The sequence below is a fragment of the Leopardus geoffroyi genome, chromosome C3 (assembly GCF_018350155.1).
Source record: "Leopardus geoffroyi isolate Oge1 chromosome C3, O.geoffroyi_Oge1_pat1.0, whole genome shotgun sequence".
Taxonomy (NCBI): Eukaryota; Metazoa; Chordata; class Mammalia; order Carnivora; family Felidae; genus Leopardus; species Leopardus geoffroyi.
In genome coordinates, this window is record NC_059338.1 from 28,862,731 (window position 1) to 28,879,949 (window position 17,219).

At 57.1% G+C, this 17,219-nt stretch overlaps 2 protein-coding genes and 1 long non-coding RNA gene across 5 annotated transcripts in view; 1 reads left to right on the forward strand and 2 right to left on the reverse strand.

Annotated features, from left to right (window-relative positions):
* Nucleotides 1-4,576, forward strand: part of LMOD1 (leiomodin 1) — a 42,410-nt gene extending 37,834 nt beyond the window's left edge. The window contains exons 2-3 of the mRNA XM_045456500.1: nucleotides 1,352-2,815; nucleotides 3,804-4,576. Of these exons, the coding sequence (XP_045312456.1) occupies nucleotides 1,352-2,815; nucleotides 3,804-3,830 (1,491 nt within the window). The 3' untranslated portion in view covers nucleotides 3,831-4,576. The remainder of the gene's footprint in view (nucleotides 1-1,351; nucleotides 2,816-3,803) is intronic.
* The window catches only part of LOC123586901, a 43,925-nt gene extending 37,241 nt beyond the window's left edge, over nucleotides 1-6,684 (reverse strand). For 2 of the 3 annotated variants that reach the window (XR_006707009.1, XR_006707013.1), the window contains exon 1: nucleotides 6,549-6,684. This is a non-coding gene — a long non-coding RNA (uncharacterized LOC123586901). The remainder of the gene's footprint in view (nucleotides 1-6,548) is intronic. The other variant, XR_006707010.1, reaches the window with a different exon arrangement.
* A 2,726-nt stretch (nucleotides 6,685-9,410) lies between these two features.
* SHISA4 (shisa family member 4) lies at nucleotides 9,411-12,811 on the reverse strand. Its single transcript, XM_045456501.1, has 5 exons — nucleotides 12,526-12,811; nucleotides 12,067-12,235; nucleotides 11,124-11,257; nucleotides 10,137-10,301; nucleotides 9,411-9,912 (listed from the first exon to the last, which is right to left on the reverse strand). Exons 1-5 carry the CDS (start codon nucleotides 12,596-12,598, stop codon nucleotides 9,866-9,868), a joined length of 588 nt encoding a protein of 195 aa, XP_045312457.1. The 5' UTR covers nucleotides 12,599-12,811; the 3' UTR covers nucleotides 9,411-9,865.
* Between the last annotated feature and the right edge of the window lie 4,408 nt (nucleotides 12,812-17,219).

The window sequence follows — 17,219 nt, forward strand, 5'->3', positions numbered from 1 at the left end:
CCGACGCGGGGCTCGAACTCACGGACCGCGAGATCATGACCTGAGCCGAAGTCGGACGCTTAACCGACTGTGCCACCCAGGTGCCCCTGTTTATTTATTTTGAAAGACAGAGAGAGAGAGAATGAGCCGGGGAGGGGTAGAGAGAGAGGGAGAGAGAGAATCCCAAGCAGGCTCCGAGCTGTAAGCACAGAGACTGATGCGGGGCTCGATCTCACAAACTGTGAGATCATGACCTGAGCCAAAATCAGGTCAGCCACTCAAGTGACTGAGCCACCCAGGCGCCCCAACCTTACTTCTTTACTGTGAGCTCCTTCCTATTTCAATGAGACGATGATAGTAGATACAATTTATAGATATCCTGTTTTGAGAGAGAGAGAGCAGAGAAGAGGGGCAAAGGGAGAGAGAGAGAGAGAGAGAGAGAGAATCCCAAGCAGGCTCCACACTCGGCACAGAGCCCAACACAGGGCTCAATCCCATGACCCTGGGATCATGACCTGAGATGAAATCAAGAGTCAGATGCTCAACTGACAGAGCCACCTAGGCCCCTGCCCCATAAATATCTTTAATTGGTAAAATAAAATGTTAGCAGCCCTATGTTGGTCCCTCTGACTTTTTTTTTGTTCCTTTAGAAAGGTATTAGCTGTAAAATCCCAGTGTCTGAAGACCACTGACCTACTACCCTTTAGAAGCAGGGCGAGCACTAGGGTGAGGTGTGCAAGGCACTTGCCTAGAACACAGTGCAAGGGGCACCAAAAAGCTCGGTCATCAAGATAACCGATATTTTTAAAAATCAAATTTAATGCCAAAAATACCTATGACAACCAAAAATGCACAGCTTGAAATAAAGACAGGACCAGTATTAGTGATTTTTCCTTTTACCTTGGGTTCCAACATGGCTCAGCAAGGCATTCCTTCTTTTTTTTTTTTTTTTTTTTGTTCAATTTTTGTTGAGAGACAGAGTGTGTGCGCGCACAAGTTGTGGAGGGGCAGGGGGAGGGGGAAGGAGAGAATCTTAAGCAGGCTCAACACCCAGGCAAAGCCCAACGCGGGGCTCTATCTCACCTCACCTCACCTCACCACCATGAGATCATGACCTTGAGATCATGACCTGACCCGAAATCAAGAGTCGGTCGTTTAACCAATTGAGCCATCCAGGCACCCCTGGAAGCATTCCTTCTAAATCACCCGTGACAGCTTGAATCACCGCGACAGCTTATGGTGTTCTCAGTGGACATAGTCCTTTGGAGGCTCCAGGGCAGTTATATAAATGCTCCCCGTGCTTGTCTCCATACTCATTCCTCTCCCTCTGTAGCCAGCTCTTCATGTTTATTTTTCTTTTCTGAATTTTTAGGAAAACAAGCAAGTGGAGCCCAAGACAGATGCCAAGAATGGAGAGGAAAGGGGCAGAGATGCCAGCAAAAAAACCCTGGGCCCCAGACAGGACTCAGACCTGGGGAAGGAGCCAAAGAGGGGTGGTTTAAAGAAAAGCTTCTCAAGAGACAAAGATGAAGCCGATGGCAAAAGTGGAGAGAAGCTCAAGGAGGAGAAGCTTATCAGGGGTATTGACAAGGGTCGGGTCAGGGCTGCGGTGGACAGAAAGGAGGCAGGGAAGGAGGGGAGGGGAGAGGAGAGGGCAGCAGCCCCAAGGAGGGAAGAAGAGAAGAAAGGCAGTGACAGGAGCACGGGGCCAAGCAGAGACAAAGACAAGAAGAAAGAGGAGAAGGAGATGAGTAAGAGAGAGGATGACGGGAAGGGAAAAGGGGACAGGAGGACCGTGGACGCCAGGAAGGAGGATGAGAAGGTGAAAAGAGGAAGCGGGAACACGGATGCAAAAAGGGAGAATGAAAAAGTGAAAAAAGAGGAGTCCGTAAATAAAAAGGAGCCCAAAGAAGAGAACAAGACCCAAGCCCTGGAGAAACAGGCCCCCGCTAGCCCCACCAAGCCCTCGGAAGGGCCTGCCAAGGCGGAGGAGGAAGCGGCCCCCAGCATATTTGATGAGCCTCTGGAGAGAGTGAAGAACAATGACCCAGAGATGACCGAGGTGAACGTCAACAACTCAGACTGTATCACGAATGAGATCTTGGTCCGGTTCACCGAGGCTCTGGAGTTCAACACTGTGGTCAAGGTGTTTGCCCTGGCCAACACGCGCGCCGATGACCACGTGGCCTTCGCCATCGCCATCATGCTCAAGGCCAACAAGACCATCACCAGTCTGAACCTGGACTCTAACCACATCACGGGCAAAGGCATCCTGGCCATCTTCCGGGCCCTCCTCCAGAACAACACGCTGACCGAGCTCCGCTTCCACAACCAGAGGCACATCTGCGGCGGCAAGACGGAGATGGAGATCGCCAAGCTGCTCAAGGAGAACACCACCCTGCTCAAGCTGGGCTACCATTTCGAGCTGGCTGGGCCCCGCATGACGGTCACCAACCTGCTCAGCCGCAACATGGACAAACAGCGACAAAAGCGGCTCCAGGAGCAACGGCAGGCGCAGGAGGCCAGCGGGGAGAAGAAGGATCTGCTGGAGGTGCCCAAGTCAGGGGCGCTGGCCAAGGGCTCCCCCAAGCCCTCCCCCCAGCCATCTCCAAAGGCCTCGCCCAAGAACTCGCCCAAGAAAGGGGGCGCTCCAGCCGCTCCACCTCCGCCTCCACCTCCCTTGGCCCCACCCCTCATCATGGAGAACCTGAAGAACTCCTTGTCACCAGCTACTCAGAGGAAGATGGGAGACAAAGTCCTCCCCGCCCAGGAGAAGAACTCCCGCGACCAGCTACTGGCTGCTATTCGCTCCAGCAACCTCAAGCAGCTCAAGAAGTTAAGTAGTTGTGGGCAGGGGCCAGCAGGGCTGGAAGAGAGGGGGCCAGCAGGGCTGGAAGGGGGGGGGCAGCAGGGTTGGAGGAGAGAGGGAAGCCAGCAGGGCTGGAGGAGAGGGGGTGGGTGGGGGGGGCAGCAGGGCTGGAGGAAAGGGGGCAGGGCAGTAGGGCTGGAGGAGAGGGGGCACAGGGGCGGGCAGCGGGGCTGGAGGAGAGGGTGAACCGGCAAGGGGGGGCTGTGGGAGGAGCCATGTATACAGACTGCTTGTCCGTAGGGCGCTTCTGGCCATGCCATCCATCCCCCTGCCTCTGGGCAGGCCACACCTGATCCCCACAGGGGGAGAGGACTCTGTCCTTCCTCTAAGGAGCTTCCTTGAGCCTCTCACTCCGTGCCTCAACTTCTCCACCCTGCAGCTAAACCAGTTTCTCCCAGAAATAGAGAAAGAGCCTCTACATCGTAGTTCCATCTCTGGCCGGACCATGTCTTCTCTCCCCCATTCCTAAAGCAAAAACCATCTCCCTTTTACTAATTCCCTCTCAGGACCAGCCTAGTCCTACAGATCTGTTTATCCCAAAGGTCTTTGGGAGATTCAGCCCTCAGGGGGATCTCCCGGTGACTAATCAGTGCCACAGACACATGAGCCATCCCTAGAGACCCCTCTTCTCAAACTTCTACCTCCCCCTCCCTTTGGTGACAGAGTCCATGGTCACCTGCCCGTCTCACTGGATGGTGGTGGCAGCTAACCCTACCCCCACAACATCATTTGGGGCTAGGCACCATGACATAAAAGACAAGCTCCGGCGTAATTCTCGTGGTCATTTGATGACATCCAGCTTTTAAAGAAAAGGAAAAATGCTTCCTCTGTGTCAATACCTCATTTACTCATTTCACAAACATACATTGAGGTGTACGAACAGGAGGCATGTTGAATTGCAGAGACCCCTTTGCTGAACTCCTTTCTCTAAACTGTCTCTGTTTTGCCCTAACAGGTGGAGGTGCCCAAACTGCTTCAGTAGGACCAGACTGCCGGGGGGCACTGTCTGCCAATGCCATGACTGCCCAGGCCTTGCCTCCCAGGCCCGCACAGACCCCGCCCACCCCGCCCTGGCTGACCTGCTGTGGATGTCCCCACTCTGCCGTGGGAGAGCAAGAGGCCTGGCCACGTTCAAGGAAGGATGCCTGATCTCTTCCCACTTTCCTTTTCTTGTCTCTGAGGCTCTCCAAAAATTTCTTTTATACCTCGAACTGAGGTTTCTGGACAAGAAGAGTCCTTTAAGCGTGTCATTGAGAAGATGGCATGCCTGGGGCCCAAGTAGCTGTCAAGTTGCAAAAGGCCTGTGATTCAGGAAAGATGTCCCACCAGGACCACGTAACCAGCCCAGCCCCACTGCCCTCCAGGGCCAGGATTCAGGCCTCTGAGGAGCCCTTGGGGCAAAGCTGCTGGGCCCGTGGCCCTCTGTGTGGGGCAATGGCAGAAGATTGAGAGGGCATGAGGGCCCAAGGGGAGAAGGAGGAGGGGCTAAGGACACCCTGAAACCCCTCCTGGGCTAATCAGAGGACATGGCAGGGACAGCTGGCCTGGATGGAAAGTGCCTGGTGGGGAGTGGGCTCCAGCTGGGAGGAGAGGGACAGACGGCAGCTGGTCCTGAAGGTTTGATGCCAAAGCAGACGTTTCCCTCACACCCACCTGCTGTTGTATAAATAGCTGTGTATCTGTTTTTCCATAAGATTTTGATAATATATACAAGCCTTTAGTTGTGAATGACTGTGCCCCACCTCTGTACCGTACTGAGGGTGCTGATGCTCACTCTGGCCTCGTGGAGGACTCTAGACACTCAGGTTCCCTGCCATGCCATCTTGGGTCGGCCACATAACAAGTTCATATCTGCAGAAAGTCCAGTGCAAGGGAAAACCTTGGCCCTGAGTAGAGGGCTCCCCACTCACCTGGTGGACCAGGCCAAGGAAACTAGACCTTAGCCAGGGTCTGCTCCTGACCATTCTTGCTGCCTGGAGTCATTAGCCAGAGCCGCTTTTGGGGGTGATGGGGCAGAGTGGAGCACAGGGCCCTGGGATGGCTATATTAGGCATGTTCAGGGGATGCTCATTCCATGACTATTCCTAACTGTGGGCTTGGGGCCAGCTCCCCACAGCAGTCACAAGCCCAGGAAGGCAGCCATCCCTGAGCAGAGAAGTGAATGACCATTTGGGGAGCAGCACCCCTACCAGTGTGCCCAGTCACCACCCCCCTGCTCTAGCTGCAGGCTCTCTCCTGACCTAACGGTGCCCCCATGCCCTCCATCAGGTGTGCATCAAAAGCATCCTTCTGATTTGAGTGGCTTAACCGTACCAGCACCCCTTGGCACCGTGGGACTGCCACCTTGGGTCTAGGTCACTGGTAGTTTTTGTCTCCAGGTTTTGCCTCAAGAGCAGGGAGCACAGCAGTTTCACCATCTTCGGGGGGAAGGAAGGGGTGTCCCTGCTAGGAAGGAGGATTGCCGTGCTAGGTCTGACCAAAAACAGAGGCAGGCAAGTCCTGGGAGCAAAAAGCTTGGATCCCAGGTTTCTCTGTGGCCCTTTCCCTCCACCCACTCGCCTGTCTGCCCCAACAACCAAAACAAGGGCTGGGCCCAGGAGAGGGGAGACAGAACCCTGCTTGATGCCTCCTGGCCCACAAAGGGTGTTACCTGGAGCTAAGTGCAGCCAGGGCTTCCATTTACCCTGTGTCTGTGGTTGCTAGGCTTTAGCAAGATGCTTCAGGTGCTCTTTCAATTCTGTGAGGTGGATGCCAATATTATCTCCATTTTGCAGATAAGTTCAGCCCAGAGAGGTTAACTTACGGGTCCATGATCACACAGCTAATAAACACAGAGCTCAGGTCGAGTTCCCGCTCCTAGAGCTACATCTGATAACAGGTCCCCCTCATCCCCTTACTGAAATGAGACTGGTCGTGGCGCCTCAGGAAAGCACTGAAAGCCTAACCAAACCAGAACGACGGATCTCCAAATCTTAAGGTTCCAACAGAAACTGTCACCTTAGGAAGACCTTTCTACCAAGCAAGATTTAGCCAGACTAAGCGCGCGCGCGCGCGCGCGCGCACACACACACACACACACACACACACACACACACACACACACTTTCTGTCCACACACAACAAGGGATTAGCGCCGCTCTCTGCCCTCTTCCTCTCTTCCGGAGGGGTGGGTAGAGCCGGGGCTGGTGAGGTCATTCGTCCTCTGATGCCTTAGAACCTGATGCGGGAGCGTAGTGCCACCTGCCGGCAGGCCGCGTCCCGGTTCTCCCGCGGCGCCAGGGGCGCGCCGGAGCTGCGCTGGAAGGCAGGGAAGGTGGGTAGACTGGACGCAGCGCCAGGTCAGTGGCCTGGGTCGCACCTTCCGGCCGCCTGGGAGGGACGGGAGGAGCGCCTGGCAGCGAGCGGCCATGTGTGCTCATGGATGGGCTGAATGTGAGAAACCGGCCTCTCTGGGGGCCGCGTTTCTGCCGAGTCGCACACCCATCGCCGCCCACTTGCCCCATTCGCCTCCGCTGGCGCCCGTCTGCTAGGATTTCCCTTCATGAAACCCAGGATGCAAGAGCCGGACAGGATCTATCCTCGTCCCTCGCCCGCCTTTTACAGGGAAGATAATGAGAGTCAAAGGCAGCAAATGACTTGAACAGGTTGACGCATCCGTATTCAAACCCACGTCTCTCGTCGCCGGGTTCGTCCTACCCACCTGAGCCGAGGGGCTTCCCTCCGCCATTTCCTCCGCGCGGCCTCACCCTACCGGCCCCATCGGTTCCCGGAGCCACATCCCGTGTCTCCCGCCAGGCAACGGAGGGCGTCTTCGCATCGGGCTTTCCGCCCCCTGGGCCCGCCCACACCCACTGTCGCACCTTCTTCCCACCTTCCGGCCCCGCCCCCGCAGGCCTCGGACCCGGGCCCTGGCGCCGGCCGCTGGCCGTGGGCGGGATGGCGGGGGCTGGGGCCGCTGAGATACCCCACTCTCTGTCGCAGGAGCTCCACAGGCGTGTGAGCGAGGGGCTCCAGTCCCAGGCGCTGTGAGTTGGGCGCATGGCCACTCATGCAGCCTTCTTGAAGAAGCATTAGATTTGGACACGGGTCACCCACCTAGTGGAGCTTCTGGATCACCATGCTCGCCAAGCCTGGAGTGTCATGTGTTGCCTACCCCACCGCGCCCACCTGCAGCTCCCCACTCCTCCACGGACTGGCCTCAAGGCCTGAGGCCCAGCTAGGGCTTGCGCCATCTGTGGTGAGGGGGGCAGGCTGCTGGCCTGGAGTCCAGGCCTGGTGAGTCCCCCCCCCCCGCCACGCCCCCACACACATCCAGCCCCCTTCCTCGTCCCCGCCCTGTGCATCCTCCTCTTCCTTTATCACACCTACCCTTCCTCACTCCTTGCCTGAGGTGTCCGTTTTCCAGCTGCCCCCATTCTATACCTCTCCCCCTGCAGTGCTCTCCTTTCTTGCTAACCTTTCCTTCCTCAGGCCCCCATTGTATTCCCATTCCCCCCTGCCCTAGCTCTCTCCCTGCATCTGAACCGCTGCCTTCCCCCTTTGAGTGCAGCCACCCCTCTCCCCTGCCTGAACAGGTGGCCAAGAGGTGCCCTTGCTTGTGTGTAGAGCACTCCTCCATCTGTGCCTCCCAGACCTCCCCCCTTAGGGTCCTCAGTGTGCCCTCACAGCCCTGCAGGACCCCATTTACACCGTTGGAGACCCCAATCATGGAGGGTCACTGCTCCTCCTGCCCTGTATCTTGCTCCCCGTGTAGGGTGCCTGCCTGGTTTCCAGGGGTGCTGGCTGCTGAACAAGGTGATAGGAGGGACAGCTACAGCTCTGTGCTCCTGCTGGCCCCATGTCCCTGGGAATGAGCAGATGAGATGGGGTCATACATGTAGAGCTTGGGGAGAGATTCCAGAGGGTTCCCTATTCACAGAACTAGAGAATGTGAGAGGGGCCTCCTCTCTGCTCGGGGCATGTGAAAGCCCCATTCTGCCATAGTTTCCCCCTTTTCCTTAGAATTCTCAGTGCTTTGCAGTTAATTGACTGGAATTGTTGGGGAGGGGAGATTCTACCCTTCTGGGAGGCAGCTATGACTGGGATAAAACTGCCTTCCATCCCAGACGACAAAGCAAGTTTTAATTGGCCCCAGATTGTGGACTTAAGGATAATTAATTCTGACTGGCATGGCTGTGCATTCATTTACACCTCTTTTCTTAGGGAAACTCAGAAACCTTGTCCTGCCAATCTCCTCCACCTCTCAGCTTCAGGAGGAAGGGGGGGGGGGAGGGGGAGAGAGGGAGAGAGGGAAAGGAGATTGGGTTCTAAACCTTGATGACCCTCTCTCCTAAAGTGTGAATGAAGGCAGAATTTGCAGACTGGAAGCCAGGATACTCTGTAACCCCAGCTCCCACCTTTTTTCCCCATCCTCAGAGAGAGGGTAGATTTGCAGCTGTAGCCCCAGCTCTGTCCCCACCAGCATTAGCTTTCTCTTTCTGTCTCAGTCAGTTCCTGGGGCAGACTCTTGGACCCCCTGAATTTTCACCAGGAAGGGAGGAGACTGTAAATCCACAGACAGACCTCTCTCCATAGTTGTTTCTGATGCTGACCCAGGAGCTCCCCACCTCCAGCCTGGGTGACAAGAGCCTTCCTGAGGGCACCAGAGGGCATGGTTAGCACAATGGCCATATGCAGGACCTAGCTGGAAGACAAGGCTGCAGGGCTGGAGGACGTTGGAGGGTGAGGGAAGGAGGCGTTGAGCATATGGGTGTTGGGGAAAGGAGATGCTTGGTTGGTGGTGCTGTTGCCAAGCTGAGCTGGCACTTTTCCCACTTGAATTAAAAACTATAAAATTTCCTTTCCTGGATCTGTCACAAGTCCTGCGATCACAAGGACCGGGTCCTCAGGGAACAAGGCAAGGGATAGGGTCTAGCTAGATCCACACGCATCTCCAAGGGTGGGGGCAGCTGCCTGGCTCAGTGGGGGACGTGATGTCTTAGGGTCCCCTGATGATCCAAGGCAGTTGATAGAAGCACCTTGCACCAGACTCTTGGGTGGCCCAGCCTCTCCACTTGGCTTCTAGCGCTAGAACCTCTCTGTTGAGGAAGGACAGAGGTCACAGTTTCATGTACATATTTTACCCTCATGACAGCCCTGAGGCATTATCCCCATCGTATCACTGAGAAAACTGGGACTTGGAGACCTTCAGAGACACACCCAAGGTCAGCCAGTGGCAGGACCCACGTGTGAAGCTAAGTGTGCTGGAAAAGGGGGAGCTGCCTTTGTACAATTTGCAGTGCCCTATGTCACAGGCTCCTGACCCCTAGTGGGGAATCTCTGTAATGCAAATGGGCACCCTCTTGCCCGTTGTGGCAAGATCCATCTCACTGGCTTGGGAACCAGCTCAAGGAGCCCTTAGCCTGGGGTGGTTCTGCTTGTGCAAGGGGGGTAAGGGTGGTGCTGGGCTCCAGCCCTGGCACCTGCCCTTCCTGCTCGAAGGATGTGGTACCGGCAGCACTCAGGGCCCAGCTGAAGGCAGAGCTCCTGGAAGGTGTGCAGGGACCCAATGAGGCAACCGACATGAGTTACAGCTTTACAGCTTTAATCCAGCATGTTGGAGTCCGGGCCAGTGGGGCAGCCAGGGGCAGGGCTTCTGCCCACTGCTGATGGAGCCCACTCCCCACCCTGCCCCAGCCCACAGTGAGCAAACAGGACGGGTCCCAGCCTTCCTGGCTGGGATCTTGAGAGTAGAAGGACTCTGAGAAAGCAGGGGCTTTGACCCAGGCTTTCATGTCCTTCTCTTGCCCCAGGTAAAAAGAGTCCCCCGATTCTAAGCCCTCCCCACCCACCCCTCGTTCATGGCCAAGTTCCAGCTCAGCTCCTGGTCTACTTCCCTGGGGCTCCATCACCAGTAGGACCCAGGGTTTGGCTTTTTCTGGGGCCTGGTGAATAGAGGACCCCTGCCCGCCCCCAGGGCCAGATGCAGATACAGGAGAGGGGCATCACTGAAGGGGCAGCAGAGACACAGCTGGTTCCTCAGGCTCCTGGGTAGGAGGGCTGTGGTGGCATATAGGGGGGAGGAGCTGAAAGCCAAGGAGACAGGGTGAGGGTCAGGGGTGGCACAGGAGGATGTGAAGTGACCCCCAATCCCAGAGGCATGAAGAATCCATGCAGAAGAGGTAGCCTGGATGTTTCCAGCTGAGGTAGAAGTCTGGAAGAGGGACTCAGGGGGAGACAGGGGCAGGGGAGGCCCCAGCACAGGGGCAGGGGGCAGGCAGGAGCAAGTGGCTCCAGACTGCTCACTTACCTGCAGGGTTGTAGATAGGGGGCCCAGCCGGGTAGAGTGGATACTGGGGAGGACCGCTAGGAGGGTACATGTAGCCAGGCTGTGGGGGTGCAGGGCCAGCTTTGGGGTCCTGGGGGTATGGGTACACTGGCTGCACTGGGATGCCTGTCATTGGAATCTCCTGGCCTAGGTGGGGGACAAGGATCAGCATTCAGAGCTCCACCTGCACGGGAGGAAGCCTCCTTCTCCTGCCCAAGAAACCGAGGTAGGCACCACTGGGCCCCTGCTCTCTGTGCTGGCAGGTTCCGGGCTGGCCACCTGCTGCCTTTGCCTCCCAGACCTTGCTTGACAGAGTTGAACAGGGAGCCGTGCACGTGGTCCCAGCGGGTCAGTGTGTGTTTAGCAGGTCTGCACCCCTCGGCAGGTTCAGAGGCCTCACAAGCCAGAGAACACAGCCCGGGGAATGTCCCACTTAGGCAAGGAGGGGGACAGCTCCCGGGGCTGGTATCTTGTAATCTAGCAGAGCTGCCACCAAGTGGGGGGGGGGGGGGGGGAGCCCCTCCCCCCCACACTGATTCCCCCATGCAGGGTCACGTGTCCCGTGTCCATCCGGTTTGGGCGGATCCGCAGTCATGTGCTGGCACTCAGGCACACATTCCATTGTACACTGGAGCACACCCAGTTAGTGCTCACCACCATAGACCCCACCTCCTGCGCTTTCCGAGAGTCATGTGCATGCAGGTGCCCACTGCACACACACCACTGCCGGCAGACGGCATGCCGTGCACATCTCAACATTCACACGCATGCAGGTACGTGTACACGGAGTCCGATATTCGCATACACGGCCCTGGAACGTTATTTCCGGGGTTACATGCTGGCCGGTATGTGTCTGCAGAAGCACGCCCTACTGTGCAATTCACACATCCTTGAACTCTCCGGGGCCCGTCGTGGGGTTCGGCTCAGCTCGGCCTATCCCAGGTTCGTCGCGCCCAACCCTGCACGTACCTTCAAATGGGCTCTGCAGATGCTGGCGCCGGCGGTACAGGTAGCAGCAGGAACAGAGGAAGCAGCAGATGGTGGTGGCAACCACAGCCACAAAGAGGATCACGGCGGAGGCGATGCCTGCTATGGTCTTGGGACTTTAGACAAAGAACAGGTCCCCTCACCTTCCAACACTCATAGGAGGGAGTCCTCATTATGGTGCCATAAAACTGTGCTCCAACTCCTGGCCAGCAGGGGGCCACAGCAAGCTGAGATTTGGGGTTCCTTGAGGGGCTCTGCCCAGTCCCTGTGGAGGAGATCTTAGGGGACCTCCATTTCCCAGAAGGCCATGCTGCCTGGCTGGCTAGTGTGAGGCATGCCGGGAGTTGTAGTGCGCACCCCACTTCCTCACCCCTGCATCTACAACTCAATTGGTTAGGCTTGGAACATGTTACCATTGAAAGGCACCTTAGAAATAATCTAGAGCCCTTTTTTTTTTAACCCCCCCCCCTCCCCATCACAGTCTCCTTATGCCTTTTGTATATTAGCAGTCCCCTTCAAAAAGAAGTTTGAAAACCACTAATTTTGACAACCCCCTCATTTTATGAAGAGGAAATAATGACCCATGAGAGGATGAGTCTTCCCCAAGAGCACACGCCTGAGAACTGGACCTGGGAATCAAACCCAAGACTCCTGCCTTCTTGCCAGGGCTTCTTCCACAAAGCCGCACCCCAGTTTGGGTTTTGACCCTGCACACACTCTCCACCAAGCCTGAGAGGGTTGCTAATGCGCCTTTCCTGGACCTCCCAGGCCCCAGCACTAACATCCAGCTTTGTCCCCAAGCCGAGTCCTGGGCTTGGGCTGAGGCTGTGGAGGTGGACATGGAGAGGGGCAGGAGGCGGTCGGGGGGAGCAGGGGAGGCCCAGGCCGGCCTCCTGAGAGGAGGATGGAGGGGACGCGAGCCCACCTGAAGGCCAGGCAGTGCTTCTGCTGCCTCTCGGTGATGAGCAAGGTCAGGTCTCTGCAGCAGTACCGATGGTAGCAGGTCCCGCAGCAGAAGGTGGACTCGCAGTTAAAGCCTGGATGCCAGGAGCCATTCCGGTCCAGGTACCACAGGCAGTCCTCGCCGGCCAGCGCTGCGGGCAGGTCGGGGGTAGGGGGGACATGGCCACCAGGCCAGCTTTCCGTCCGCCCTTACCCCGCTCCCCGAGGCTCCCAGCCCGCCGGCTCCCGGGACGCGGGGGCTGCCCCTGGTCGCCACCCTGAGGCGCTCCGCCCCTGAGCCCCGGCGGCCTCTCTACGGAGCTGACCCCGCGCTCCGGGTCAGCGGCCCGTGGCCCAGCCTCCCGGCCGTGTCTCCTCCCGCTCCCTGCGCACCGGCAGCACCCAGGGAGCCCCGCGCCCACCCCGCGGCGCACCCCCTTACCCAGGGGCGCCCCCAGCACCAGGAGGGCGGCCGCGGCCAGCGGCGCGGCCCCGCAGAGCCCCGGGGGCCGCATGGCGGGGGTTGGGCGCGGCCGGGCCCGGCCGCCGGGAGCAGGGAGCGCAGGACGAAGCCGGCCGGCGGGAGCTGCTGCGGGGCCCAACCCGCCGCCAGGCTCGGTTTCCTCTCCCGCCTCCTGCGAGGGCGGGACTAAGGCCCGGGCCGCGGTAACCCTGCCCCCCCCACCGCCCCCCCCACGCTCCGCGCCCGGCCCAGGGGGCCACCCACCGGCGACGCCCACCCGGCCCGGGCACAGGAGCGGGGCGCCCCTCACCCAGCCCGGTACTGCCCTGCGCCCCGCCCCCGGCTCCAAGGTGGCTCCTCCCGCCAGAGCCACCGTGGCCACAGCGGGCCGCTGGACACTGCGGCCAGGGAGGCCTCTCCGTGCCCTGGGCCCGCCCCTCTACTGGGCCCAATCAGTATCCCGGACCCCAGAAGCCCCGATCCTGGTGCCATCTCCGAGTACCCAGGCACATGGGCCAACCCTAGAGGGGCAGGACCTCCTCTGCCCCAGTGTCCAGCCCAGGACGTCCTGCGGGGAAGGGGGTGGGGGGCGGGAGAAGAGGGAAAAGAGGCTGAGAGCACCCCGCCCCCATTCCCAGAACACAGGCACCCATTGAGAGGCAGCTCAGAGCCGCTTTGTCCCCGCGGTGCCCACAGACCTGGACTCTGCCAGCTGCACTGGCTCCCTGAGACGGACCCTTCCCCCTCTGAGTGGACAGCGCTGGCATGCACCAGCCCATGGCCTCATCAGTCGGGATGACAGGCCGCTGGGGCCACCTGGAGCCCATCCAGCTAGACACCCTTCACAGTGAAAACCCCTTTCTTCACAAAGCAATCCTGCAGAAACACTGCATTGGCTAGGAGAGCATAGGGAGAACAAGAGTTAATTACTGTGGGGACAGTGTTTTGGGGGGAGGGGAGCCAATCAATCCCCTTACAAATTTATATTGAGTGTCAGTGACTGTGCCCCCTGCTACCTGGGTTATACTGACCAGGAACTGCCTATCACTCCAGGGGGAAAATCAAAAGCCTACCTCAACCCCTGGCCATGGGACAGTTCTTTACAAAGCATTTTGACATTTAACCTCATTTGAGGCGCTCCACAGTTTCTGCGAGGTCGACAAAGTTGACAGGTGTTATCATCGATCCCATTTTACAGATTGAGAAACTAGGACTCACGGGAGTTGAAGGACTTGCCTGCCGGTATACGGCTGAGGCAACGTCAGAACCCAAGTCTTCTAAATCCAGGTGGAGCCTCCTCTCCAATAGCAGAGGGTGTTCGGAGGTGAGAGAGAGAATGGATGGCCCAGCAGAATCTAAACAAGTTAGGGGAGGGCTGCCAGAAGCAGAGCTGCTCTGCCCCGGGCCCCTGTGGGTACTGGCACACCCAACCCAAGAGCTGGAGTAAGGAGACCGTGGGCTCCTGCCCCAGCAAATTGCTGGGAGTCTGCAGGGGTGGGGTGTGGGAGGGGAGTAAGCGAATATATGCACCCATGCAGGACACAGTCATAAACCCAGGGGCAGAGGGACAAAAAGAGATGTCTCTCACTTTGCCACCCCCTAGACAGTGTCTCCATTCCCATCCATGTCTTCTTTCCTAGTGCACGAGCTCCAGGAGTGCTGGACCATGTGGCCATCGTGTTCACTGCTGTCACCCAGTCCGGGCCCTAGGTGATCATTGTTGGTTGAGTGACTCTCAGAGGAAGGGTTGTCTCTCTTCCTGTCCAAGGCTAACCCTTCCATGTGTACTCTAGACCCCATCTGATCCCTCTCCCAGCATTATCTCTTCTCTTCTGCATCCTTAGTTTCTCCTTTCTTATCAGCTTCTTTCCCCAGAGCAAAAAAAAAAAAAAAAAAAAAAAAAAAAAAAATCTCAAGTCTCTCCGTGTAAAACAAAACAAAACGAAACAAAACCAAGCAAAGCAAAACCACATTTCCCCAAATTCATCCTTTTCTGGCTACTTTCCTGCTTTTCTCCTTTATTCCTCCAACTAGTCCTCCTCGAGTCTCAACCTGGTTGATGCTTCCAGCTGGCCACGACACCTAACTCTCACAACACCATCAGTGATTTTCTAACTGGAAAATGCTAGGAAAACTTGTCAGTCCACACGGTAGGAGCGTTAGACTGGGACAGAGGGTGGGGGAGGGTCTGTGGGCAGGGGCGGGGGTGGGGGGAGAACTGGCAGCAGTTGAGAGAGCCTGGAGATGGAGGGCTGAGGCTAGCTGTGTTGCCATGTGGACCTGAGTCTTGCCAGAGGCCATGGAACTGGGAGGGGGTGGGAAGAGGCTGGGTGGGAGCGCTAGGGAGGGACTGGGGGCCCTGAGAAGGGGATTGTCCAAATCTCCAGGCCTTGAAGGGGCTTCATTGTACCTCCTCTACTCAGGGCACACAGGAGCCTGTTCCCCTCACGAAGCCACTCTCCCAGGCCCCAGTGAGGGGCAGAGGCACTTTCCTGGAAAAGGAGAGGCAGACAGTAATTAATGTGCAATGAGACAAAATATGGACTTTTCCAGTAGCAGGCTTTCCCCAGGGGGCCTGGAATATGATAATAATAATACTAGCAGCTAACACTGCAAATGAGTTTCCCATTGTACAGAGGCTGGAGGTGAATTTTCCCAGCTTACACAGCTGGGATTTGAAGGTTGGCTTGTGTGACTTCAAAGTCCAGGCCCTTCCACCCCACCGCCTGCCTCTCCTGTAACATGTCTAAAATGCTCGGTGCTATGCTTGGCATACAGAGCGTGCGTACTTGGGGAAACCATGATATCCAGCCCTTATTCCTCGCAGGAGTCTGTGTGGGAAGATAGCGGGATATTTAGAGTGGGGAGGGGCGGTGGAAGCTGGGTAGAGAGGAGGGGCTAGACCATGCCTGTGACCCAGTTTGGGCTTCGCCTGGGACTGTGGTACCCGTGTGCTGCTGAGTCATCTCACTGCTGGGCTGAATGACCAGCCCAGGGCTCCGCCCAACCCCCTTCTTGCTCTTCTTCAAATCATAGCTGAGTGAGTAGGCCCGGGCTCCCAAGGCCTTCCTGCCTTCCCAGGACCAGAGTCCTGGAGCCTCCGTTCCAGAGGTTCCTGCCACACCCAGCTCTCTGGCCCAGGGGGATGTTGAGCCTTTGTGAGATGAGGGGAGCTCCCTTCCTCTCCTCTACTTGCCTCTGGCTGGTCTAGTGCTTTCCTCAAGAGGCTGTGCTTTCTCCAGTCTTTCTCCTCCCAGCTATCTTCTGGCATAGTCACCTCCGGCAGAGAGGTAATTACACGTTTCCTTCTACCCAAGGACCCTGAGCCCTTTCCTCCTTCTGATTTAATCTCTTTACACCCTCCTCCAGGGTGTTGAAGACACTCTGATTCTTCCCTGCAACCCAGAGCTGGGGGAGGGCGGGGGAGCAAGGCCCAGGAGAGAGCCAGAAACTTGGCCCAGGTCTCATGGCTTAGCTGGGGACTGAAGGAACCAGATCTCCTGGCTCCCGCTGTCCCCAAATAAACAAACATCTCTCCTGCAACATAAGGTCTTCCCTGGTGTCCAGCTTTAATCTTTCTCACTGCAAATGAAAGACTGTGACTTTGTCCTCTTGGTGGGAGGGGTCTGGGAGTGGGTGAAGGATGGTGGGGATCAGCCTCGCTGCTGGCCCAGCTGCTGGTAGGAAGGAACGCTCTTCCCTAGAGGGGTTTTTAGCAACGCCTTTGCAGGATTACCTTCCCCAGAAGGCCAGGCTTCTGCTCCTTTGCAGAGGCCCAGGTCAGCCTGGGCAGAACTTCCACAGCCCTGGGCCTCGGGAAAGGAGTGGTTAGCTGGGCTGGCTTGGGTGGTATCCATGAGCAGCCTGCCCTGGGGGGCTGTGGGAGCATTAGTAGTCCCAGGCAGCCGGTGCCCAGCCTCAGGAGCCCAGCCCAGCCAGTGGGGCAGACGGGGAGGGCCAGGTTATCTTTAAATGGCACCTTACTCAGACTGCACCTCTGCCAGCTGGGCAGGGTGGGGGCAGACAAATGTTATTTTGGGATCTGAGGATCTGAGGGTAAGGAAGGAAGAAGTTTCTGTTTACAGCTCTTTTGTTTATCTTCGCTCAGTCTCCTGGGAAGGGTTTGGGGACAGGGGCCGCAGCCCTCCAGCTGGTCCTTTCCACCCTGGGGTCTCCGTTTTCAGCCTAGCCCTGTTCATCATCTGCACAGGTGGGAACTTTTGGACAGACAGAGGTAGAGGGCCTTTGTTGGTGTGACAGCCTCTGCAAGGTCAAGTTTGGATATTGAGAGTTGCTTTAGGCTTGGAATTAGACTGATGGCAGAAATTACTACTTACTATGAGGCAGCACTATTATGTTGACTTTAATCCTCGAAATGACTTCATGAAGCAGATAACTAATATTATACCTATTATGTGGATGAGAAAGCGGAGGCACAGATAATTTAAGTAGTTTGCCCAAAGTCACCCATCTGGTAGATGGCAGAGCCAGGATTCAAACCCAAGCAGTCTGGCTCCAGAATTCACGCTCTGACCCCTAATCAGAGCATGAGTCCTGCCTTGCCACTTCCTGGCTCTCCAAGTTTGGAGAAACCACTTAACTCCTCTGGGCTTGGTTTCCTCATTTGTAAATGGACTATGGTTCAGTCAAACCCAGTAGAATCCCCAAGTCAG

What these genes read in the sequence shown, in the direction of transcription:
- SHISA4 (XM_045456501.1), bottom strand. Translation starts at nt 12,598, where the DNA reads ATGCGGCCCCCGGGGCTCTGCGGGGCCGCGCCGCTGGCCGCGGCCGCC. An exon ending in AAGCACTGCCTGGCCTTCAG is followed by an intron (nt 11,258 to 12,066) that starts GTGGGCTCGCGT and finishes CTTTGTCTAAAG; the next exon opens with TCCCAAGACCATAGCAGGCA. An exon ending in CCCTATCTACAACCCTGCAG is followed by an intron (nt 9,913 to 10,136) that starts GTAAGTGAGCAG and finishes CTTGGCTTTCAG; the next exon opens with CTCCTCCCCCCTATATGCCA.